Source organism: Melozone crissalis, unplaced genomic scaffold (assembly GCF_028551555.1).
Source record: "Melozone crissalis strain CALT ecotype California unplaced genomic scaffold, PUWL_Pcris_2 ptg000029l_1, whole genome shotgun sequence".
Lineage (NCBI taxonomy): Eukaryota > Metazoa > Chordata > Aves > Passeriformes > Passerellidae > Melozone > Melozone crissalis.
The window spans coordinates 12,721,604-12,747,427 of record NW_026535807.1 but is presented as its reverse complement, the minus strand read 5'-3'; the positions used below and the strand labels follow the sequence as shown (position 1 = coordinate 12,747,427).

General features: G+C 35.5%; 1 protein-coding gene across 12 annotated transcripts in view; it reads right to left on the bottom strand.

Annotated features, from left to right (window-relative positions):
- Window positions 1-25,824, bottom strand: part of ERC2 (ELKS/RAB6-interacting/CAST family member 2) — a 404,850-nt gene that overhangs the window by 212,893 nt on the left and 166,133 nt on the right. For all 12 annotated transcript variants that reach the window (XR_008483247.1, XR_008483246.1, XR_008483248.1 and 9 more), the window contains one exon: window positions 20,590-20,725. Coding sequence is in view for 1 of the 12 variants with exons in the window: in XM_054280975.1 (XP_054136950.1) it covers window positions 20,590-20,725 (136 nt within the window). In the remaining 11 variants the exon portion in view is untranslated. The remainder of the gene's footprint in view (window positions 1-20,589; window positions 20,726-25,824) is intronic.

Here is a 25,824-nt window from a genome sequence, read left to right as displayed (position 1 = left end):
TTTTGCCCTAGGAGTAGAAATGACTGATAAAATCTCAGAACTGTTGAAAACAACAGTTCTTTTGAGAACTCTTGGAGAACAATTGTGATACCAAAACACCAGGGAATTAAAAATATAATTTAGATCTTAAAAAAAGTAAGACTGGAGAATTATGGATGTCAATTTTGATTCTGAGACTCACTGGAACAAGTCATCTGCTTCAGACATTTTCAGACACCTAGGAGAATGAATATGGAGTTCCAAGGCAGACATATAAAATTAATTTTTTCATATGACAGAGAAATTGACTTAATTGAAGAACAGGAATAGCAGTTACATCTGGTAACAAATTTCAAGATATTCATATAACTGAACTAAAGAAAAATATAAGCCGAATGAAAGCCACATAACATGGATGCCAAACTTGTTTGGAAGTTGTGGTGAGTCACCAACAGTTCACTGTTAAAAGAGAAAGACGTTAAATAAAAAGGAATTTTGCAGCATCATAGGATATTCAGTTCTTAAATAACCCCAAATACTAAGAGGACAAAGTTGCAGTAAGAAAAAAAAACAAAGGGATCTTAAAGATAGAACTAAACAGGAGAAAAAAATCTGCTATTTAAAAGGGAGAAAAGCAAGGTCATTCACTTCAGCAGAATTGATCAACTCCACAAATCAAGGAAGAGGAAGAACTGAACAAGAATTTGTAATTTTCTACTAAGGAAAACGATCAAGAGACACTAAGGTGACAAGTCAACAGTGTCATGTTGTTGCAAAACACACACTGTGGAGAGATGTCTATTTAGTAATAACCCTTCTGTTTTCTTTGGCACTGACAAGATCTCAGCAGGAGAACTGGATCAAATTTTACTCACTCAAAGATGTGAACAAACTGGAAAGACTACAAAGAAAAACAACAAGGATAATAAGAAAACTAGAAAACAAAACCTCTATGGTAAGACTGAAAGAATTCGTGTCTATCAACTTCAAGAAGAGAAAACTAAAGAACAGGATATGCATTTGCACTTACAGGCCATCACAAAGGATGAGGGGAGTCAATTTATTACATCCAGTGTGGATAAAACAAGAAATAACTGCTTGAAATTACAGAAAAGGAGACGAATGTAAGATAATAGAGAATTCTTTTTCATACCTGTGGAGTATGAATAATAAACAAAGTTACTATATATGCCACTAAAACCAAGACAAACATCTCAGAAACAACAGTGGTATAACATACTCAGTACTATGGATGCACTAAAAGATACTGTCTCATCCCTTCTGGACTTGTTTTCTATGAAATTTCAATTTAAGATGTATATAAAGCCTGTTTATCTTATTTCCTAGCATGAAATGCACAAAAGAATCACTAGACAAAACATTCCAGACCTGCCAAAAATAATTTGAGAAGAAACTACTCTCGCAGTTAAGAAAGGCAAACAAAGCCATCTGCAATGAGGAAAGGCAGACTTTCAAGCAGGACTTTTCACCTTGGAAAATGCACTACCGAAAAAGAAGCAAGAGACTATAAAATGCTACGGAAAAGGTGAACTGGGAACTATTGTTCACTGTTTCTCACAACTGAAGAATTATGGGCACCTAAGGACATTACTAGGCAACAGGCTTAAAAACCACATAAAAGGCAGAACTCTTAATATGACATTTTATGTTGTTACAACTCAAGGATCTGGGGTAGTTCTCAGCCTCAAAATGAGTGCCCAAAAGTTTTAAATGTTTTACTGATTTTAAGTCCTTTGGCTTCTAAACATGGCAATGTATGTGCCCCTTCCAGCTCAACAGGTCCCTAAAGCTACCCACTGGTAAATCTGAGACAGGATACTGAGGAAAAAACACACTGACTGATCTTACTTTTTCTTATGCACCAATTCATGGGTTATTTTACTTCTTTTTTTTTTCCTGCTGACCAGGACAAAAAAAAATTAAGTAGATGTATCTCTTATCTGATCCAGTTCTTATGCTGATGATTCCTTCTTTGAAATCACTGCTGCAACCAACACACTCTCAATTCACCAGGAAGGCATATTTATCATACTAATACCCACAGGCGTAGCTGTTATGCAAAATTACAGAACGAGTTGCCAAGCAGTGGGGACCGATCACAAAAACTGCAAGTGCTAATTAAAATTACTGCTGTGCATGGCTTGGAGTCCAAGAGTCATTCTGGGGAAACATCTAAAACCACTCAGGTTTGTGACACAGATTACACTTTTTCGGCCACAGAGCCTTAGTAATGTAATGCATGACCTTATATGGAATCAGGTTTAAAAATGTATAAATTTAAAAAACCACAAACAAACCCAAAATCACCCTGGGTAAAAAGTGCTTAGACAAATACAAAAATAATCATATCTTGAAGAAAATCTTCACTCAATTTTTGCATGGAGTGAAGAAAACACTTTTGGCAAGACCATTACAGATCTTAATCAAGTAAGTTTCCAAAAGAGAAAAATAAAACTCAAATCCCTTTATGTTTCTACCTAAAAATCAAGAAAGTATATCCAAGAGTTAATGATAGTAACTAGAATAAAAGTACCAAAAGTACTTTAGTTTCATGAAAAAAAAAATTAGGAAAGGGCAGAATATATCATACATTTAAAAGGACTCACAAGAATGGGGAGTAAAGTGGTTGGTACTGAACACCAATAGGCACAACAGGAGCTGGACATTCGTGATCTCCCCACTAACCTGAAGAATGACATGTCTCCTACCCTTCAGGAAAACTTCACTTCTCAGTGGCCAACTTTGTCTATAAATCAAGTTGTTTATAGAAACGTGTATTAGTTGCTTAAATACAGCTGTGAGTGGAGAGATAAGACCCAACAGATCCTCTTGGTCCTCTGGTATTCAGTAATGTGGATAGAAGTGCCCTACTGTAAATCATAGTATGTTACACTAATGCAATGCACATTTTTCCCTGACAACACTGGAATTTAAAATGTATATATACCATATCATTACATACATTATGACTTACTGAAGTGTAATGATTGTATGAAAATCTCAGGAAACCATTTTTCTCCAAAAGACTGTACCACAGCTCAGATGACTCACGAAACAGAGTCGTTTGAGCTGCCATTTCAGACTCCTTCCTTGGAAAGTCAGACACCAGCTGGATTGATTATGGGTCTTGATGTCTACAATTTATTCTGGGATTTTACAAGCAATTGGTGATTTACATAATGAAGTTTTTTTCCCATTCAGGATATGGTTTTGCGGGCTGGGGGAAAAAACCAGAAAATTACATCAATTCTTCTTGATGTACAAAAGTGTAAGGCTTTTTTTCAGATTTAAAAGTTTAAAGAAAAAATTTTAAAAGCTCTATGAAAACTAAATTTATTTCACAGACTCTTAAAAGATTCAAGCGTAATATTTTCAGGGTTTTCCTGCAGTCACAGATTTTCTAAAACATTTTCCTACATAATTCCATAGTGTTTTACAAAGTACAGCGCTAACTGGTAGTATGCTGAAAGTTATAAAACAGAGGTTTTAAATTTATTATATTAATCTTCTACTACCTAAGTATGAAGTAATTGATCAACAGACTCAATGTACTCACACAGCAATTAAAGTAGATCCTCCTTACTTAGGCATTACCTGGGCACTGAACAACTCCAGAAGTTCTGGGACAGGGCAGTACCATGCGCCTCCATTTCACTTTTGCAGCTTAAGAACACCTTCCCTACATATTCCAGCTCCTTTCCACATTTATAGCTTTTGCCTGATAATTTCCCTGCCTTCAACCAGTATCAATTTTAGGGTCTTGCAGAAATAAATGGAACATCTTTTCAGTCTTGGGGTCATTCTATAAATGATAGTTTTCCTGAATTTCATTTAAAAATTTATTTTACCCTTCTTACAGGTTACAAAAAAATTCTCAACAACTATTTTGGTGCTGATTTCCCCAAAATGCTGTATAAGAGTACCATTCCTTCTAGATAAGTTTTACTGCTGCTCCTGTTGTCACCAGATAATTTTTCATGTTAACACATTTCCTAGATATTTCTATTTTGCATAATTAAAGGACCAATGAAATCAGTGTGTTGTGCTTTCATTTTAAAGGGAAAATTGCAATGGGTTCAAACATAGTTAAGTTTCAGGTCCAAATGAATGCTCACTGAGAGCAGGAGATGCTTAATTCTTTAGTTATAAGAGCTTCCTTGTTTGAGTTGACTGTCTTTAAAAGATTTATACATGCTTATTTTCTTTAACCTAAGGCAGATTTTGGCTGTATGTGAAACAGGTCTCCTGACTGTGACTCTTGAGCCACATCTATAGTGGATAGGTCAAATAAAGTTCTCATGACCGGGTTTCATTACACAACTGATAACAGTGCTTTGCAGTAGAACACAGCTGGATAATCTGAATCCCTGGCTGGCAAGGAAAAGAACCAGCTAAAATGATGAGATTTAACTACATGCCTGTTCCATGGATAAAGCAGATTCATTCAGAGAACCCCTAGAGATGAAGTAACTTCCTATTTGGTAAACAAAATCAAGAGTCCGTCTTCTACCTACCCATTTTTGATATTCCAAGGTGTAAGTCATGTGGCTCTCATGCATACAATTTTTTGGTCCAAAAGTTTTTAGATTAAGGAATCCAGTCAGGTCTGGTATACAGTCTAACACACCCTACAGACACCTCTATCTCCTTTCTAACATACTATTGTAGCTTTTACTAATAAGTACAATGAGAAAAAGTATAGCTTATACACAGTGTTCTTCAGTCCCAGCTCAACTGATGAGATCAGGTCATGGTATGTGAAGTGGGAGTTCATAATGTCATTTCTGTTCCTTCTATTTCAGCTACTGACTTTCTTAGCTAAGTACACTGCACAGAACACAGCTCACCATCAAAAGCTGCAGGTTTGTACTGGTGCCCTAACTATTGCTTCCCAAACAAACAGACACTTTCATTGTTTACAATAAGATAAAAAAGAAATAATTTTAGAATTCTCTGTGTTGGTAACTTGATGTTTCATATAGCTCCCATGTATTTCTAGTATGTCATCTCTCCAGAAACTTTTACGCCACTTCCCCCAAAGCTAGAGTATGACATGTCTGACTCTTTTTTCCTGGGCAGTTTTCAGGGAGTGCCCTCACTGATTAAATGTCTGGACCAAACTGTCCAAACCCCCAAAGTGTCAGTACAAGAGTGAAGAAGCTTTTCACATATTTATGAATTTACATAAAGGCCACATGCAGACAGAACCTTCTTTCTGCTGCCTGTCCCTGGAGAAAAGGATGCTGTGAAGAACATAAAATAAGGGGGAATACAATTTTTTTACACACATTACTCAGCATCAACACAACAGAGTGAGACAGACATCAAAAGGAACATAATTCCAGCTTTTTTATTCTTAGTTATAGCAGAAACCTACTGGGACGTTCTGCACATATCTCCAAAATAAAATAAAACAACAAAACAGGTCAGGGGAAGTCTACAGTAAACTACAGTTTTCAACCAGACATGTAGCATGAAAGAGTCTCTACCACTAACCCGTCTCAGTTATTGACTTAACATGGGAAGAGAACACAAAAGGAGCTGCACTCTGATGCATTCAGGATGCAGTTCTTGCTTTCCAAGTAGCACAAGGCTGATTATGCAGCATTAAGAGGAAAAAATCTCTTTCTCCCTCCCTGTGATTCCTGACACACTTTTCAAGGAGCTTTGTTTTCTAGTTCCTCTCCTCTTACGCACAGGCTCCTATTGCCATATTTTACTGTGGTTAAGCTGCTTTTCCAATTTCTGTTTAATGAACTGAAAGTAAATTGTTGCTTAAGAAATAGTAGAGTTCCAATATTAATTACAAACCTAATGTAAATTCATATTTCTTTGACAAAACACAGTTTTGGGAAAAATCTTCAACAGAATAACTAATTTCAATCTTCTTTCTTTGAAGAAGAAAATAATTTTGCCATCTGAAAGTAAGCAAAAGATGTATAAAATTTATAATTTTTTAGATAAACATTTGATAGTTCAGCTGAGGATACTAAGTTGTTCCAGTCACAAAGCGAAGACAAAAAATGAAACTGTCATGCAAGTGCACATATAGTCACCACACTGTCAGGCCTGAAACTATTTTTTTCAGATAACACCTTCACAATACACACAATAAAATTCTGGAAAACTAAGTTTTCAAAGTTTACTTTAAGCTCAGCTGTTTTGAGCTGTAATATTTGGCTAAGGTTACATGTGAACTTTTCAAAAGTGTAATTCAAAAATTGGCCGGACTCTGCAAGCTTCAAAAACACTACCCACCCCCTTTCTTTTCTTTTTTTTTTTTTAATGACAACCTGAGTGTAACCAGGAAAATTTCTAGGCCAAAGAAAAGCTTAAAGCATGATCAGTTTTGTAACCTTATAAATGGGGCCACAAACATAACCCCTTAATAATGTGAAGAATAATATGTTTTTGATTTGACCATACAATGTAAAAAAAAATAATGGGATAGGAATTCGATAGCCTTAACTTCCCAAATCCCATATGGTATGTTTATCATTTACCATATGTGTAGTGTCTGATGTGCATATAAAGACCATGGATTTGAGACACTTCTCAGATCAGCAGCTTGAACGTATCGTATCCCACAGCTTCACGAGACCCAAATGAGATGCAGAACAGGCACCATTTACTGCACAGGCGTGTCTGACTCCATGGAAAGTGGTATTTACATGACCAGATTTAAGAGATACTTGTTAATAAGTGATAAAAAGAAACAAAACTATATCCTTTTCTAAAGCCCTTCAGCGTTTTGGATGTCTTAATTATGTCATTTCATAATCTGAAACACACACAAGGAAGACTAAGTATGTAACATTATCACTTCCGCTAAAATTATTCCCAAATGGACATGAGGGCATCTTATCATTTCATTTTTGTTCAAATTCTGCTGTAATACAAAACTGAGAGACAAAACCTTCTGAGTTTTCCCTTCTCATCTCCTTATGCATGGACTGTAAAAAGGCTTTTACTGGATACAGAGATTCTTATCCATTGAGACTCAGAAACTGAAGAGCAGCTCCAGAAAAAAGTGTAAAGAAACAAAGAAAAGAGGAAAATGAAAGTCACAGTTGTGTGAAACTTGGCTGTTATGGAATTTATGGTTCATCCAAACCTTTTCTTTGGCTTTGGTTCACATCCCAAATGTTTCTTTGACTTCTGGGCTTGAAGAAAGCCAAAACTCCAAGTGAAACATTGCCAAATCCAACATATTTTTGCAGGTTTAAGGTCAAAACCATGCAAACCCACAGAATTCCTCCTACCATCATAAATCAGCCTGAGTTTGCCAAAATGTTCTTTTCTTAAGAAAACCTTTTTCACTAAACTTCTGCCAGTGACATTTAAAATTTTAGCCATCAGTACTGCATTTAGTAACATGATTACATAGCTTCATATCATATTGTCTTTCTTATTCTCTAACAGTTGACATTTTTGTTTTAACTTTCCCTTATGGGGTTTGTTTTTTAGATACTATCCAGTACCCTAAGTGTGCAAGGAAGCACAACTAAAGAAGCAATCCTTGGTCTTCAAGTCCATGATGCTTTATTTCTTTAAACTATTCAGTCTTTTCCAGGCATTTTAAAAACATGACAAAGTCTCAATGTCCATTCCTATGGGACTTCTGAAAAATATAATTACTTGTAAACTTATGAGGAGGAATGACTTAATTTTTTGGAAAAGCACTGGGCTCCTCTACCAGCATGTTATATAGATAAATTAGTTGGTCAAATGCCCACTAATTCTACTTTTTAAAAAACAACTTTTCTTGATTTTTCCCATAAAGATATCATATGTGGAGGTAGTTTTCCAAAACTTATATGGAACTCTTTTTAGAAAGAGATGTCACATTAGTCCAGCTCTTAGGCAAGTTAGAAATTCTCATATTTCACCTTTAAATTTCAAGGTTAGCATGAAAATTGCTTGGTATTGAGAGGAACTTGGCCTGACTACAAACTCACCCTACATTTAAGAAGAGTTTGAACTTGGTGGTACCTTTCAACTTGAATTGTCCTCAGATCCTATGATGACAGCATTGTTAATTTTAATAATTGTTGTGCAGTGTCTTCTGCTGTCTCACTCTGAGATACATCTTCCAATACTTCACCTGTAAAAAGGAGCTCTAGAAGCAGAACCTACCAAGTTCTTTTTATCTGAACACAAGAACAAGAAATATCTTTCATTTTTTTGACCTCATGACCCCATTTTCTGAAAGCACTCTTTATATGCCTTGATTATCTTTGGTTCTAGAGATTCTCTGGCTGGCTTCCACCTTCTGACACATTTGAAAACAACCAGTTTGTGTGCAATTCATTACTTATTCCTTATTGTTCTTCATGCATTTCATTGTCAGCCTATTTGGCCTTTTTTTACTTGCCAGGTTTTATGATTCTGTTTTTTTCAACTAGACAAATTTCAGTTTTGAGAAAGTTGGTTTTGTTTTTGTTTTTTGATAGCTTCCTTTATCCTGCTGTTTAATTGTGCTGGTTTCCGTTTGGTCTTATTAAAGCAGTTTATGATAGGTGGTATCCATTTCCTCTGAGCCAATATAATTTTCTTTAAATAGCCTTCCTGATGCCTGTAAAGATTTTATTCCTTTGACTGTCTTTTTTAAACACATATTGACGTGTAACAGCAATATGGATGCTGAATGTGACTAAGACTAAAAGTCTCAGAAAATGCATGTTCCTCAAAGCAGATTTCCATTCATTCATATTTCAAATATTAATCCTGTGAAGTAGAGATACTTTCCAGAAACACACACACACTTCTACATTAACAGTAGTCTACATAATTTGCAAAATTCCTTCTGAATTCATAGTATAGCTCACATATTCATATTATGACTAGATTTTGTTCAATTACATTAAAAAAAGGTAGTGGAAAAGGGATTTTTTTCCCCCCTTGGGAATACATATTCAGTGCTAAATATCTCAAATTTTCATGCAAATACTGAGCTATTTTTTAGCATCCTAAGATTTCTAAAAATATTTACTCACTCACTGAGTTTATCACTGATTAAATTTTCCTTTAAAGCACAAATGCTATAGTTACATTCTGCCTGATTTACTAGCTTTCAATCACTACTTGAAACATCTGGCCACCTGTTTTACATTCAAGAACTAGTTTGGGGAACAATAAATTTGAGAGGGAAAAATTAAGAAAACAGATGACAAAACAGAACACAAATTCTATCAGACACACCAGGACCTTCAGAACCTTGCTAGATTAACACAGGTTTATACTTGCTCTATCCATATCATAGAGAACAAATGAAGAAATGGTCACTGAATTTATGTTCTTGAAAAATCTTCACATGTCTCTTATCATGTTCTGGCTTCTCCAAGTACCACAGCACAAAAACCAGAGGAATTACAATTTGTGAAACTATGCAGGACAACAATTACATGACACTTTCCCTTTTAAGACACATTTTCAGGAGGCAAGATACATTATTTCACTTGACTGTCCACTGGATAATTTGGGTTTTTATTTAACAGGTACTTCTTACACATTTCAATTACAGAATCACACAGTCCCAAATATGCTGAGTTGGAAGGGACCCATAAGTATTGTCCAAACACCTCTTGAACTCTGACAGCCTTGGGGCTGTGACCAGTGCCCTGGGGAGCCTGTTCAGCTCCCAGCCAAGAGCCTTTTTCTAATATCCAACTTAAACCTTCCCTGGCCATTCCCTCACATCCTGTCACTGCCCACCAGACAACACACAAGTTAGCTTATGTTAGCCAGCTAAGCATAGCTTATAATTCATATCCACCACAATAGATTTAGGATGCCTTCATCCAGGTACCCATTTAATGTCTTCACAGCAAAGGTTTCAATGCAGGAATCTACTAGGTGATGTTTTATAGGATAGATTTTCAGTATTCTTGTGATGCGCTTACTTCAAACTGAGAAAAAAAGGAGACCAAAGAGGAGTTCAAGTTGCTAGTTATCCTGCTTATGACACTAATTATTTTAGTGTTTATCAGTTTCGTAAGAAAAAGGTTAACAAAACCATCATGTATAAAAGATCAAAGCCTATGTTGAAAGCACAAGAGCCAGACAGCAACCTCTGAGCAATCTTTTCTAATGTCTGTATTAAGAGAAATAATTATATTTGCTAGGACTTGGCAGCCAAATGTTCTTATAAAAGACCGCCCAGACAGAAAAGCCAATTTTGACAAGCCTTACAGCTGAAGGACTTTCTCACAAATTACAATTCCCAACAACAGATCAGATGTAAATGATGAATGACAATGGACTGTTTCCATTTTTACTTGAGATCTGCTTTCTCAATGACCTTTTAAGTTTATTTTTTGTCTGTACAGGGTTTTTTAAATTATTTTTTCTTCATGTGAGAAATCTTTGCCTGACAAGGCAGTTGCAAAAACTGTATTAACTTTAGTAGAGCCAGGAATTCACCCCATATGCAGGAACACACAAAATTCTTTCTTCAAAATGAAGAGACTATAGCACTCATGTGACACACTATTCACATTGTTATAATGTCCCTTTGAAGTTTAAAAAAACAAAGAGGAGGAGGGGATCACAAACACCTGGCTTTTATCTCTGAAGGAACTTCTAGATGGCTAAATTATGGTAGTTCTCAATATGACAAAGGTATGTGACAGCTAAAGAGGAGGTGTAAAATGCTTCTTTCATTATGCCAATATGCAACTGTGAAAAGAAACGTAACTACCTAATGCCAAATAATACTGCTTAATAAAACTTTACTCCACTAAAGAACAAATGAATCAGAAAAAGCATTTCTAATTCATGTCACTAAAATGTCATAGAAATACAAAGAGTAACTCAAAATGTATTTTTAAAAGGATATATGAAAAAAATCTGTGTCCTGTGCATAGTTGTGACTATTCAGATTCAAAGTTAACATTTTTATAGCTTCTCTACATTGGACTAATACTTTAAAATAAGTTCATTTTTTCCCTATTTATAATTTTTATAGGCGTCATATGAAAAAAGCTCTAATTGTATTAAAACATTTATTTAGTGAAAAGATTAGTATTCAACAATATCCCAAATCCGTCAAGCTTTCTCCAAGGTGTTTGTAGAGGAATCTTTGTCAGATACAGAAAGCAAAACAGACTTTCCCAAGGAAAAGGATAAATGGAAAAATATAAACAGAAGTAATGGATCAAAGAAAAGCTTGTTAAGGGTCCTAGCTGTAACTTGAAAGAAAAACCTTCTATAAAATTTAATACTGCAGTGTTTGTTTTTGAATTATCTGATTATCTTGACAATTTTGCTTAAAAAGACATCTGCCTCTAAACTGCAAGTATCAGTACTCTACTATTTCTTCATGTGCAGCTATTCTTCACCATCCTCTGAGAATCAAGAGATTACTAAATTGCCAAATCACTAATATGGTACGTGGTTTCCCTTGTCTTTCGTGTCCTAAACACAAACTTTTGATCTCTGGACTAAAAACTGTATCAACTTCACCCGCACTAAGTACCCCAATCAGTAACAATTCATTAGCAACATTTTTAGTATAATGAGTAAAATATTCTGAGTCAACAGTTCAGACAAGTAAAGGGAATATTGGACAGACAAAGTCTGTGCTCCTTAATTGTTCCATCACCCATCTGGGACACTTTGCACACAACCTTTATTTCTTATGCCTCAGTTTCATTCAATATACTACTGACAAGTCTATTCTTCAAGATGCTCTAAGCTCTATTCATAAAGCTTTTTTTGTCAAGTTCGGAAGTTCTTAATTTAATACCAATATTTTTTAATATTTTTTGTTTTTACCTCACAATGATATTCGGCCCTGGATTTTTCTACTGAAAGTGAGATTTTTCATCTCTCACAAAAAACCTTCTCAGAGCAAAGAGGGGGCTACAATAAATAATAATCATTTCCAAGGTAGGACAAGACTATATATGAAGCTGTTCTGCTTTCCTTCTCTTTCCAGTCTGTACACAAGACAGTCTATAAGTAATAATGTACAAGGCTATTACAGAATACTCATAATGAGAGATAAGTATAAATCTGGCAACAACCAATAAACAACCAATCAAAATAGTTCTACTTAGACTTACTCAGGCAGAACTTTTCTTGCTGACCAAATGTATTAGTACCAGACTTGAAAATTATCCATGGAGAGTGACAAACAGCAGCAGCAGCTCTCACTGATTACTAAGCAGGTAAATTCAAAACCAAATTACAGAACTAGGTAGAAATCTGAGCTTGATGCAGACCACAAGAAGGTTTTTGAAAACTTTTTTATATTTTCATCCAGCCTATCAAGCTTTCAGCAAAAATGTTATAGCTTGTGGTAAGCTACAAATATAAGGAAGTATATGGAGGGAGTTTGCACAGAAGTTAGGTAATTGCTTGTACTTTTAGAATATATTTACCTTTTTTGGCTCTTTATATACAGGGAAAACAGCTTTCACTATAAATCCATAGATAACATTTTTAAACAATGCCTAAATTGGAAAATCTGTGCTAATACTAATTGCCATTACACTTCTCTTATATTAGAGGGTTAAACATCCTATATTCATCTTATATTGAAAGCAGCTACACAAATAGGTTCAGACATTTTATTGCAGTTTCACTTTGTAGAATTTCAATCTAAATCATTGCTTTTGTCATTGATTATAATTTATGTCATATAGAGTGTTTAAATACATAATTCAGTAACATATTAGATGAGCTGTAACTCAATGTAAAAGCTAAAAATGAGCTATATGTGGAATGCTATATTGGACAGTCATGTGCTGAAATACTAACATCTAATATAATGAGGTTATTGATGTAGAGTTGACATATAACTTGATTTGCAGATGCCCTACTGACTAACCTTTTGCAACTATATCTCAGTGTAAACCTGTGGTAATTATTGCTGGGTAGGGCGAGTTGGTTTAACTGAACTATTTCTTTTGAAGCATGTGAATGCAATTGCCCCCTGGAGACTACAGGAGTCCTGCATGTGTGAGTTATTACATACTGAGGGGAGAACAGAAAGTTGTATCACATTAATTTTTTTCTGTTTCCTATTGTTGCGGTTTTGTTTTTTCCAACAACAACATTCCCTTCCAGTGCCTTGCCATACATGCCATTTTCAACTAACAGACCATATTAAAGCACATAGTAGCAATAACTGATTTAATTTAAACATAAAGTACTTGTCCATAGTAGCAAGTTTCTAAGTAACTGCAAATCAGGAAGTCCAGGTTTTACTCCTGGGTAACTAATGCCAGGAAATTAACATTACATAGACAATACTGAAAAACATTAAGTTTCTGACTTAACTGTAGAAACTGAGAAAGTCGGTATTCAGACTGACTGATATGGGATGCCCTACAAGCCTTTGTAATAATGCAAAAAGTGTATTAAAAATTATACATAATATTCTATTATACTGTGTGTTTACATAAAATCCCAAAATTAATAGATTGTGCTATTTCTAACAATAAAAATTATGTTCTTTTATACTTACTCATATAATGGAACACACTAGTCAAAAGAAAGGTTACGACAACTGCATAGAACAGTTTTGCTGATAATGCTTTGCCCACTACATCTCTTTTCATATCATATGTGGTTAGATCAACACAGCACAGAACACTGCAGGATTTCTGTCAACCCACTACTTCTGACAACTCACCAATTATGACAAAGGGAAAAAAAAGTTAAGAGGCTCTGATTCTAGTAGAAATTGGTCTGCAAGTGAGATTTTCACTTATTGTCTACAGGGACATTTTATAACAGGAGTGGTTTTGGCTTCTGGGGATTACGCTGCACAATGAAAACAAATGTCAAAGTAAATCCCCCCAAAAAACCCACTTCTGGTACTGATCCTTGGACCTACCAATCAACCTTCCTGCCCTCTGTACATTCTCAAGTACCATTCTTCATCTGAAACCTTTTAGAAATATTTTCTCCAACATAATCTTAAAGTACTGGCTGAAGTTCAACACACGTTTCAGCAACACATATGGAATTTATCCACAGCATAAGGAACTTTCACAGGCCAAGGAAAGAAAATTCCTAAATGTCCATCCATGTTTACAATCTGAATTTATATTTATATTATGTTGGAAATCGAAAGATAAGTTACACTAGCTGTGTCTTCAATACTCTTACATGTGTTTGAGTGGATTATCCTGAGACTCGTAAGTATACATTTCTAATCTGGTAATAATTTTTTAATACATTGCACTACAGCATCACAGCTTCACTCACTTTTTTCCTATTGCCTAGTCTCCACTACTACACTTGTGGGGTTTTCATAGATTCATTATCAAAAAGACAGAAAAGACTTTTGTTATATGTCTATTAAAAACCTATGTTCAGCTCCATGAAAACAAAATGCAATTCCCACCTTTTTCCTAGATATTTACTAGGAAAAAAAAGGTCCCCTGAATTGTGCGAAGCTCATAATATGCTATATATTTTGCTGAGGGCTGGACGTTTTTGAACTTCTAGTTTCTCCTACACTCTACCTTGGCAAAATCCACCTACAATTAAATAAGCAGGGAACGCTGAAGTACCCATGAACAAACACATCATTACTGCTCACAATTGGGCACTTTGCTGAGTTCTCCCTATTTTATGGTACATAACTCTTGCTTTACAAGGGTGAAGCTGACCCATACATGAACACTAATTTTCTTACAAATTGACTAAACTTCAGCTTAACCACTCAAATGCAAAATGTTACAGTCCCCAAAGAAACTGCAGTTTAAAACATACATACAATAAGAGCATACAATACCATATGCTAGTTTTAAGGCCTTAAAATGAAGCGAATTATGTAGATAAGTTAGAGGAAACAGGCATAAAATACTGACCTTAACATTTTTTCATTTCTTCATTAATTAACATAATAGACTATATAGAGAGAACTTAGCCAAAAAGATTTCAAAAATTGCTTACTTGCACTTGAAATTAACTCACTTGTTAAACAGTATTTGTAACAGCTTGAACAAATATACTCATTCAGAAAAGGAAACTAAAAAATTTAGTGCAAAACTTTGGAAAAAAAATTGTTGCTGAAATTATTTCTGTATGGGCTGCAATAGTAAAGAAGACATCTATAACACATAATCACAGTCTTGAATCTTAAATGTCAGATGCATCATTACACTTCTGCTTTAATCATAGAAAATTATGGTAAAATTAGGTTTTTAACTCATTACAATCATAATATAAATTAATTCCTATTCTGCATTTTCCCCAAACAAGGCCATGGGTACTTTTAAGGGAGAACTTAGTTCTCACTGTCGCTTACCCCATCTTCTGAATTTATCACTGAACTGGCTCCAACAAACACCTTATACAATGACTGAAGGACTTGGTGCAGCTGACTGTTATGCAGTCTTACCAAAAAAAACAGCTTTTGTTTCAAAATGTTCATATCTGACAGCAGAAATCTTAGGGAGAAGAAAGAACTTCACTAGCATTGCAGGCCATATCTTATCTTCCTCTTGTCTCTGAGTATATTTCAAAAGTCTATCTACAACAGATCTCATCTGTGTATTCTGATTGCTTATATTATTAAGAAAGGAAAATCGAGAGAGGTGACCTCACTCCCTTCATCCTCTGCCCACAATAGAATGAGAGGTACCCAGCAATTCTGCAATTCTCACATCAGAGCTAGACCACAACTTGCAATTCACACAGGCACATCATGGAAATAACAGGAATGGTGTAAACAGGTAAAATCCTCATCTTATCTCTGTCTGCCCCCCACAAAAATTACCAGCCTTTTAAGCAGCGAAACATACAGAACCCTGAGAATTATTAAACACTGAGAATTATTAAAGCTGTCCAGAAAGGTATTGGTCCACCTTAACACAGATGCTTAAATTAGAATTTACTTCTAATACAACAGCTCATGATTTTAACCTCTTAAAAGGTTGTGTTTTGTCACTGCATATGAATTTCAGTGGTACTAATACAAAGCTGTGTGTTTATGCAATGAATTCTCTCCTGCCTTGTGTCAGCTCCATATACTAATGCCTGTCTGCATAGCAGTCAGGACAGCTTCCTCTGTCTCTGAACTGATTACACAGCTCTGCTCATTTTTGTTTGCAAGACTTCATCTCCCTCCCTAGCTTCCTCTTTGTATTTATATTATAGTATCAAAGCTTTCGAGACAATGCAGTAGGAAATACACTACATTAAGAGAAGTCATAGCAAAGTCATAGTAAAGTCAGATATACCCCTTGTTTAGGCCATGCTGTTTTATAAGACACAGAAGTAACATACAGCAATGTGCAATGTCTTGGGTACATTTTGTATTTTTAGAGCTATTATGGAACTGAGGATTATATGGTAAAGCACACAGTGACAAATAAAGAAACAAATCCAGGGTTAAGCACTCATGCTGACTAGCTGTGAAACCTCTTGGGAGCTATTTTCAGTGATCAAGACATCACAGATATTCACATGGCAAGAATCCGAAAGCAGTAATATTAACTAGCCAGTTTTTTTATCTCTTTTGACAGGACTTCCTCCTGATCATGTTTTATTCATTACCTAAGACTAAATTTCCAGCCAGTACAGAGCTATTGGAAAACTGGAACTCTTGCCTTGCCTCACTACATCCCATGAAAAAGCATGACTGACAAGCTGAACTCTGCTTAAAAAGTGAGGTATTTACACCTGGAAAATGTACATGTGTACACAATCTGTTCTACAGTTCTGCAGGCATACACCATTGATCAAGCTGCCTGTACATGATATTTGAAATCAATGAGAACTACACATTGTCTCACTCAAAAACAATTTTGGTCATGAAATATCTCTTTTCCGCATGTGGATTTCCAGCCAAAGAAAACCCAAGCTACCTCAAAGACAATTGTGACAAATTACCCAAACATTTAAAACATAAGGAGAGTCAAGAACTTTGCCAGCAGATGAACTGGAAGAAAAGGGGGAAACACCCAGAAGCTGCAGATCAGGGTAGAATAGGATATTAAAATTATTAAACCTCTTTTCAGGTTCATCCCTGCACCGTTTTTTGTGACACATATGTATTGGACAGTTTGCATAAAATTTCCACAAAGAAGTGTTTCTAGACTTGGATCACTTATTGATATTTTACATCTATGAAAAGCATAATTAGACAACAGTGTATATTCAATTCCCTTTGAGGCTGTGAGACACATGGGAATATTCTTATTGCTTACCCTTATTGCTTACTCTTGAGAAACAAGAAGACTTTGTTGTTGTTATTACAGCAGATTTGAAAATCAGAGTCAAAACCAAATGCATTTAAGTTCTCAATGTTATGCAAATGTTTCCTTTCCCAATTCTACTGAGGTACCAGTGTTGCTGGAAGAAACATGTTCCACACAAGAATCAAGAAAAAAATTAATTTCAGGGAATAAACAAGTCTCACATCTCTAAGGTTTCAAGATCCTGTAGAGACTTGAAGAACTATGCACAAATCTATAACATGGTATCTGTATATTTCTTAGCTCAGTGTTTCTCAAAAAGGCTTATCACTTTTAAGACAGACCAAAAAAAGAGAGAAAAATGAAAGCATGTTAGATACACCATTCTCAAAGAAATTCATGATAAAGTGTTCAAGGACCAGCTCTCCTGCTGTGATGCTTTGTGTAATATATGACCATCATGTCTGGCAAGATTTGCACAGGTCTGCCCTTGATTTGTGTTAGGAAGAAAACAGAAAACCCCATCACTATTCTTCATTCCCAAGAATCAATCTGGCTTCCTGATGTTTCCAATTTTACAGTGATCCAAAGAGCCCCTCAAAACCACACCTGAAGCATCATTCACAATTACAGGCAATAGCTGAGGCAGACAAAAGCGAATTCCCTCCCCAGGCATCCCAGAGCACTCTCCATCACAGCAGTGGCCCTGGAGTGCTGTGGGATGGGACCACAGAGACTCAAACTCGCCCTGCAAGCACTGACACTGGCACAGGAACCAGCTTTGAGAGGCTTTTACCTGACAAGATTGCTAACAGTGTCACCAATGGGGACACATGGTGCACCAAGCCTCAGGAATGAGCACACACCATTGAAGCTTCCAAGAAACTCCAGCCTTCTGAGCCTCTGCACAGCCATCAGACACAGCTGGACAGGTACAGCTCCAGGCCCTGTGGGAGCTGCAGAGGAAGGGTGGCACTTGATCATCTCAGTTTGCCCTGGGCAGCCCCTGGATGGTCCATACCCACTTTCTTATTTCATCTTTTCCACTGCTTCTGCAAAAGGGACTGAGACTTGGCTGCAGTAAATGTAATTTGACCAGTCTGACTGCTCTTCAATTCTCAGCTGAGCTTATCACAGCCAGCCAACAGCCAGCTTATCACAGCTAGCCAACAAATACAGTCATTACATCAGGCCAGAGAATTTTAGGATACACTTTTCCCCTAACAGCTCAATACATCATTCACAAATGTAACAAGTACACTGTAGACACAAGCACTTTGTGTTATAAATGCATATAAATGCAGAGTGTTTCCACTAAAAGCAGTAGAAGTTATTATGAGCAGTATGAAAAGGTGGTCCAGTCCCTATGGTTTACTAAGATGTTAATTAAACTGTTTTTAATTAGCAGATGCATAGTACTTCTAAAATTTTTTTCAAAGTATATGTCACAGCATTTGTCTCCCCAAAAATGCTGCCCCATTTAAATCCTTAGATCACTGCTGTTACTTTTTTACACAAGCAAACTCCATGAAGGAGGAGTTTTCTTAAATCATGAAAAAAAAATTCCTTTCTATACCAAGGCTAAGTGATTGGAGCATTAGAATTTGTTTGGCTTTTCAACAAGTCAATCACCTATTTACCAGATTCATGTAAGACTTGATGTTCTCACCTAGCATTTGTAATTACCTTACACATATAAAACAAATAAACTGTACCAGTGAAAATACTTTCCTATCAGCAGAATAAATGTACATCAGTCATGTCACCTGCACTGTGACTTGACTATTCAATGTCACAGCATTTACTTTATTCGCAAGACTCACTACATTGTTTTTGTAGAGCAGCAAAACCTCACAAATCTTGCAATCCCAGGGAACCTCAAGTTTCCATGAACTCTTCAGCACTTAACCACTTCAGTTAAAGAAACGCTTGAGAAGAAATAAGTTAAGGAAATTGGAAATCTTTGAGAAAATACAACTGTTTGTAGCAGCAAACTGATAACAGCAGCTGATTGCCTGTATGGCAGACAAGGCAGGATTATCCCTACCAGCAATCCAGCAGCACAGACAACCAAGGCTCCCTTTCTCCTGCTGTTCTTGCAGCTACAGGGAATGTAATATTTTACCTAATATATATATTACTGAAAGCAATATTCTGAAGGACACAATTTAAAAATATTGACATTTTAAGGCATAGTAACAAGAAATAAATGTTTTTGGTTAACTGGTTTTCATAAACTGTTCCTAGTGTATCGATGCTTTACAGGAAGTGAATGGAACAGAACTGTACACCAAACAAGTATTTTCTTTCTAAATTCAAGCCATTCAGCCATTTGCTAGACCCATTTGCTAGACCCAATCTCATCTCACGAGTAGAAACCTCCAAATATAGCGGTTACATCAAGGATCCTGAGAATGGCTTCTATTCTCCAGTCATCACCCCACTGTAATAGATTTCCAAAATACTGAAAAATAAGCTTAATTTATTCTCTTTACTGAACCACTATAATTACAAGTAGCTGCTCAACACTGAAATTTAATTTTGATATATCATATTGGCAGACCAAACCCTTCACAAGCTTTTATTGCTCTATCCTGTGCACTGGAATGCATGGTGATGCAATCAGTATGTAATGACCAAGGCTGTAAAGTAAACATAACACTGCACAGATGCATAAATAATGTATCATTTCCTGAACTTGATTCTGACATAAAGCTTCACCAACACAAGCCTGAAGAGATGTGGTGTTAATTTTTCCATTTTGCATATAGGAACACATAAGAAATACAACCATATGAAGCATGAGAGGGTCAAATTCCATCCACTGGAAATTTTCCAGAAACACATTATATTAACCAGATCAAGGCAAAATTGATATTTTGCACTGTAAATTGCCTATAAACACTGGGCATGGAGACATTGATGTTGTCAACAGAAATCAGCACTTCTCTTCATGGTTTTTCACACTCAGATCTCAGAGAATACTTCTTAAGTCAAGCATCAAATTTGTGGCCTTGAATAAAAGTTCCCTGGTATGTAATGTATCACTTAAACAGATAGTTGAAGAACATTCATTTCTCAACCACCAAACTCAGTAACTTACAAACTGTAGAAATTCTCCAGGAATAAGGCTCAAAGTCTGTCTGAAACACAGAAGCTATATACTTGAACCTTTTCTTTCCAACTGTAAGAAAGAACAGTTGCTGATGTAGCAACTGTGCAGAGGTCCTCAAATTCTGTTGGTTCTTTCCTTACCCTAAATAGTAAATATTTCATGGATACAACTGAGGTGAGCAGTGCATCCTCTGGTAGAAAAGGAAGGACCCATCAGCTCTTTGTGGGAACAAATTCATTACACATTCTGGAACACACACACTGGAACAGAAGTGTATTTTCCTAGATAGCTTTAAAATAAATTGAAAAATACACTCACTTGCAAATGTTGAGAGTTGTCAGTCATATTGTCCTCTCGCCTACGAACTTCTTCCAACAACTGTGCATTCTTCTTTTTCTCCAACTGCTGATTGTGCTTCAGATTGGCAACCTTCTTGTTTTGGTCCTTCATATGTCTAAGAATTGCACACACAATTAGTGTTAATGACTGCAACCACTTCTTTTGCAATAGAGATTAATTTAGTGACTACAACACAGGACATTGATTCTCCAACAGACACAAGTTTTCCAAGCATCAGTTGTAACAATAAAACTCCATCCTGTTTTCAAGGTGGCATATTAAAACAGCTTTTAATTATAGAGTGGTAGAGCAGTTATTTGGGCTGACAAGATTTCTCTCTTTTTTTAATTTCCTCACAAAAACACATACATGTTCTGAGCTCTATGCAGAAAAATTTTTGAAAGAGGGAGATGATCCAGCAATCCTTACACACTCTACATTCAGGAACAATTTTAATAGGCGCTTCAAGTATTCATTTCAAAGGAAGCAGACGGTGAAGGTGATCAGTAATGTACATTGTGAAATTGTATTTTTTTTAAACTTGGACTACAAATACAGTGTTTAGGTGGATTAAAGTGTGATGGAGTAGGTCAGGTAATAAATATGCCATGAAGAATAAAGGATGCCTTTACAAATAGTTTTGTACATGACAAAAACATTTCTGTCATTTTTTTGTAATGGGACTTGTTTCTAAAAAGGATAATCAACAAACCAATGTATGAGCCATTCCTAAGGAAACGAAACAATCTTTGCCACCCTTACATGTTCTCTTTTGTTAAGATTGTATTAATAAGAAAGAATTAATTGTTTCAATTTTAATTATCTTTTATTGTAGATTTTATTAAGTTGCCAGAAGCATTTCTGAGACTCAACATACACTTTTTTTAAGAAAGAAGGCAAACTAATTTTGTCTGTCAGGTAATGAAAATATATCCTTGCAGTAATAATTCCTACCTCCTCAAATTCCTAGATTTTTTTTTTCCAGACTTTCTTAAAATGAAGGAATTTGCTCCCTTTTATCTATAAAAAATAAAAGTCACGTGCAAATTCCTAATGAGATCTACTCACTAATCCTATTGTGGCAAATGAAGAGAATATTGTTCAATGCCCAAAAGGATCACTGAAAATCCCTCCTTTGCTTCCACATCAGAAGCAGTGAAAAAAGTTATAGAATACATTTCTTGCACAGATTTTATTATGCTATAGAAACTGGGTCATTCAATATTTTCTTCTATCACTGATTTCTTTGTCCTAGCAGTGTTTTTTTTCACTATTTATTTATGATCAAAAATTAACAATTAATTTGCAATCAATAAATATGCCATGGTATTAAAAATTCTTAGAAGACACTTCATGTAAAAGTTTATAAGTACAGCACATTAGAGAAAATCCAATCAATTATAACTAAAAAAAAGTACCATAAACTTGCCCAGGAAAAAAAAGCATGGACAACTAGTTCAAAAATAGGTAATTTGCTTGCAGGTCCAAGTGAAAATCAGTTCCCTGTCATGATTCTGTCTCATAATTGTGAGCACAGACTTGCTCAGCATAAAACCAAAATGAATATTGGAAAAAACCCACTTCCACAATTTCATAGATAAATGCATTTGGCAGGAATTTTGGTGGTGCAATATGGCTTTGTGCTGTTAAAACATAAATCGGTTTCCAATCTCATGTTGAGTAAATGATAAATTCATTTGCATTTAATCTCTATAAGAAGTTTAATTTTATGCCAAGACTAGCTGCTTCTTTCATCACCCATGCCTCACACAACTTCCCATTTCAGCTTCTCTAATACCACACTGAAAAGCAGAACATGGTAAAGCTGCAAAGGAAAAACATCTGGTGCCTGTGATAGGCAAAATCTTGAAGAGAGGGAAATAAAAGCAAGCTCTGTCATAGACTGTCTTTTTGCCACAACTGGCTACCCACCTATGGAAATGAACAGAAAATGCTACTGTTAAAGAGCCCAGCTGAGGAGTTTTCTTCAGGCCTGCATTAAAAGTACTGGGGGAGTTCAATGCAGCAAATAAGTACAAAAACATATTTCCCACCAGCTTTTTTTTTTTATTAATAGCAAATATCAAATACAATCCTTGGTTCAGTAGAATTTTTGAGTTGCTTGCTCTGATATGTTTTCATGTGGCTCTACTGCTTCTAAAATACTTTTGAATAAAGTAGGAGATTAGGATAAGTGAAAAGTATACATGAGAAATAGAAAAATATTTGGGAACAGTACCCAATCAGCATAAAATATATGCCATGACCATAGAGGACATATGATAAAATATTCACATAGCTTACTAGTAACAATGCTGATATGCACAGTTATGTCTCCATTTCTCTATATCATGTGGAAATAATTTCATTTGTTCTGCTACACTGCTTGAATTTAAAGCTCTAAGACCACAAAATTCATTAGACAAAATGAAATAATGACTACTGCTTAAGACACCTCTTATAAATCTGAAGTGTGCATTTCATGGGTCTGCTCAGTAGAATTCCTCCTACCATCACAAGTTAATAATTTTCTGCTTATGTAGCATTTTCTAATAGTGCAATTGCCTCAGTGCAGGAAGATGAAATGCACAGCTCTCTCATTGTTATACTTCATTTTGAAGTTGGGCATCTAATCTCTTTTAGTGTTAATTTTATTCTTTTATTATTATTATTTATCTATTCTCCTTTAGGTTAATTCTTTAACCTCTGAGCCAGACATCACAGTCATCCCAAGCTAGTTAAAACCCACCACTCTGCTGCACTTGTGATTTTACAAACTTCACAGAACTGGAAAGCCAGGCTACAAACCAGTTCTGAAGCACTCAAGCCCACAGCACGATGAAATAGTGCCAACACTACACTTGGCTTAAAGAAATGATGTTCTGAGCTCATAAACATTTAAGAAACAAAGCAGACTTAAAAAGCAGCAGAGATGACTAACTCTCTGCACAGATGCTTAATCTTGGCCAAACATTAAAAAGCAGGATTGATGACAGTTTTTCAGATAACAAATTTACATTTGTTTGTGTTCCTATGGTTAAAGCCAGTCAGCAACTGTTATAGAATATCTAGCAGCTTAGGAACAGAAAATAATTCAGAGTGAAACTAAACTGTCTTGAAAACAGAACAAGAATATAAACATACTTTGAATAGAGTAAAATAATTTGAAAAAAATTTAAAGAAGGAAATTCTGTTCTGTTCCAGAATTATAAATTAAAGGATGATATCCTAGGCATCTTCTAACTCTTTGATAATTCAACATCAGAGATATGAGGACATGCAGTATCCAGCAAACACCCCATGCCACATAAATACAAGATATCCATAATATTGGCAGTTAATAAAGAAGAGATGAACATCAGGAAAAAGAAAAAATTCTAAATAAAATCTTATTTTTTTAGTACATTAGACATTGTCTCACTCCTAAAGAAGAGAAAAAGATAATATAAAGTAATAAAAATCTTTTAGAAGCTACCTTACTACTCATTAAGTTTATTAATTTGTTATACCTAGTTTAACTGAATTAGATTACCTAAATTAACATTAGATTGCCATTGATTAACATTGCAAATCTAGATTACCTAGATAAACATTGCTCTTAACTGAATATTCATTCCCCTTAGATATGAAACTCCATTAAAAATCATCCTCTTCTTCAATCTTTCTAACTTGGGATAATTTTTATAATCTTTCTGAATACACAAAATGCTCCACAGTAATCAATTTGCACCTCAACTGGGCACTAGATTTAAAATCAGGTGTCTAAATGACAGCAATGCCAACACCTCTGTTTTTCTCAGCATCCAACAATTTTTTGAGGAAAGAGGTCTCAGAATACCAGCGCTGGAGTCAGCAGACTGCAGCAGCTCTGACTTCTCTGCTGCTGAAGAACCATCCTCTATGACTGCTAAATATTTAGATACACTCAGTGCATCACACATCCAAGCACGACAGGAGGAGACAAAACATCCTCCAAGAGCCCTTCAGCTTTATCTCTTATGACATCCAGTCCAAAGGACTTAGAGCCCATCAATTCTCCTGAGCAAACAGCAAGATGCCCTTACCTCAAATGCACTTTTCATTCTATTTAATCTTTTAACTGAAATGTCTCTGCAGCAAACAGACATCAGTGCCATGGAGACCCAGACCCTGGGCCAGCAGGAAGTTAAACAGCAAAGCAGCAGCACCACTGAGCTCCTGCTGGTATGAATAGAACTGTAATGACTACACTTCAACCATGCTTGGGGCTTTTTCTTCTTCTGGAGCAGCACAGAAATTGATCTCACAGTCCAACTACAGGACATTTAATTCCTTCAGTTCAACTTTTTAAGACAAATATTAAACTAAGCTCCTGCGGATACGTGAGTAGCATTCAGATTTTATTTTACAGTAGTGTGTGTTGTCTAACCTCCAATGCTTTCATCTCTGATAGCTATAGAAAATCACACTATTTCATTAAATTCCCTGCTTTAATTAGCCACCTGGGTACCTTGGCCACAAAGCTGGTAATGTCAGCCAAAAATAAGTGTTACATGTTAGTATAGCCTTTACTCTATTTCATAAAGGTTTTTTTTCCCCTCAAAGCATCCAAAAAATGCAGACATGCAAAATACTCCCAAGAGCAAAATCTGTAACATTTTCTAAAGGAATATGTCTCTGCAATAATTTTAATCACTTTAAACAGCATTGCAATGGGACCAGCTGTCTGCAAGTCAATCAAAAAATTCTCCAGTGTGTTAGGAAGCTGTGCTCCTCAGCAAATACAAGATTAAAAAATCAGAGTGCAATGAACGTTTTCAGGGAAACAAGCAAAAAAAAAAAAATCAACTCCAAACCAAGTAGATCTATTTTATGAAATACAATTTGGTCAAAAGAATTAATCTATATGAAGTAAGAAAGTGTCAAAAATGTGTTTTAAAATTCAATAGAGTACACTTATTTTAATTCAACAAACATCCCCAATGTTCTAGGCAGGCACTGGGTAGAATATTAGCATCATTATTACCTGAAATATTATCTCTTTCTCCTTTATAAACAGTCCACACTTTTACAAAGAATTCATGTATGTGATCAATGAAACAAATCTTAACATGTTACTGGGCACTCTGGGTCTCAGCAGCTAGTCATGCAGAAGACCTGATCCTGTAAATCCCAACCATGTGAATGTCCATTCCAAATTACATTACTTCAGTAAGACTCAGTAGAAATATTCCT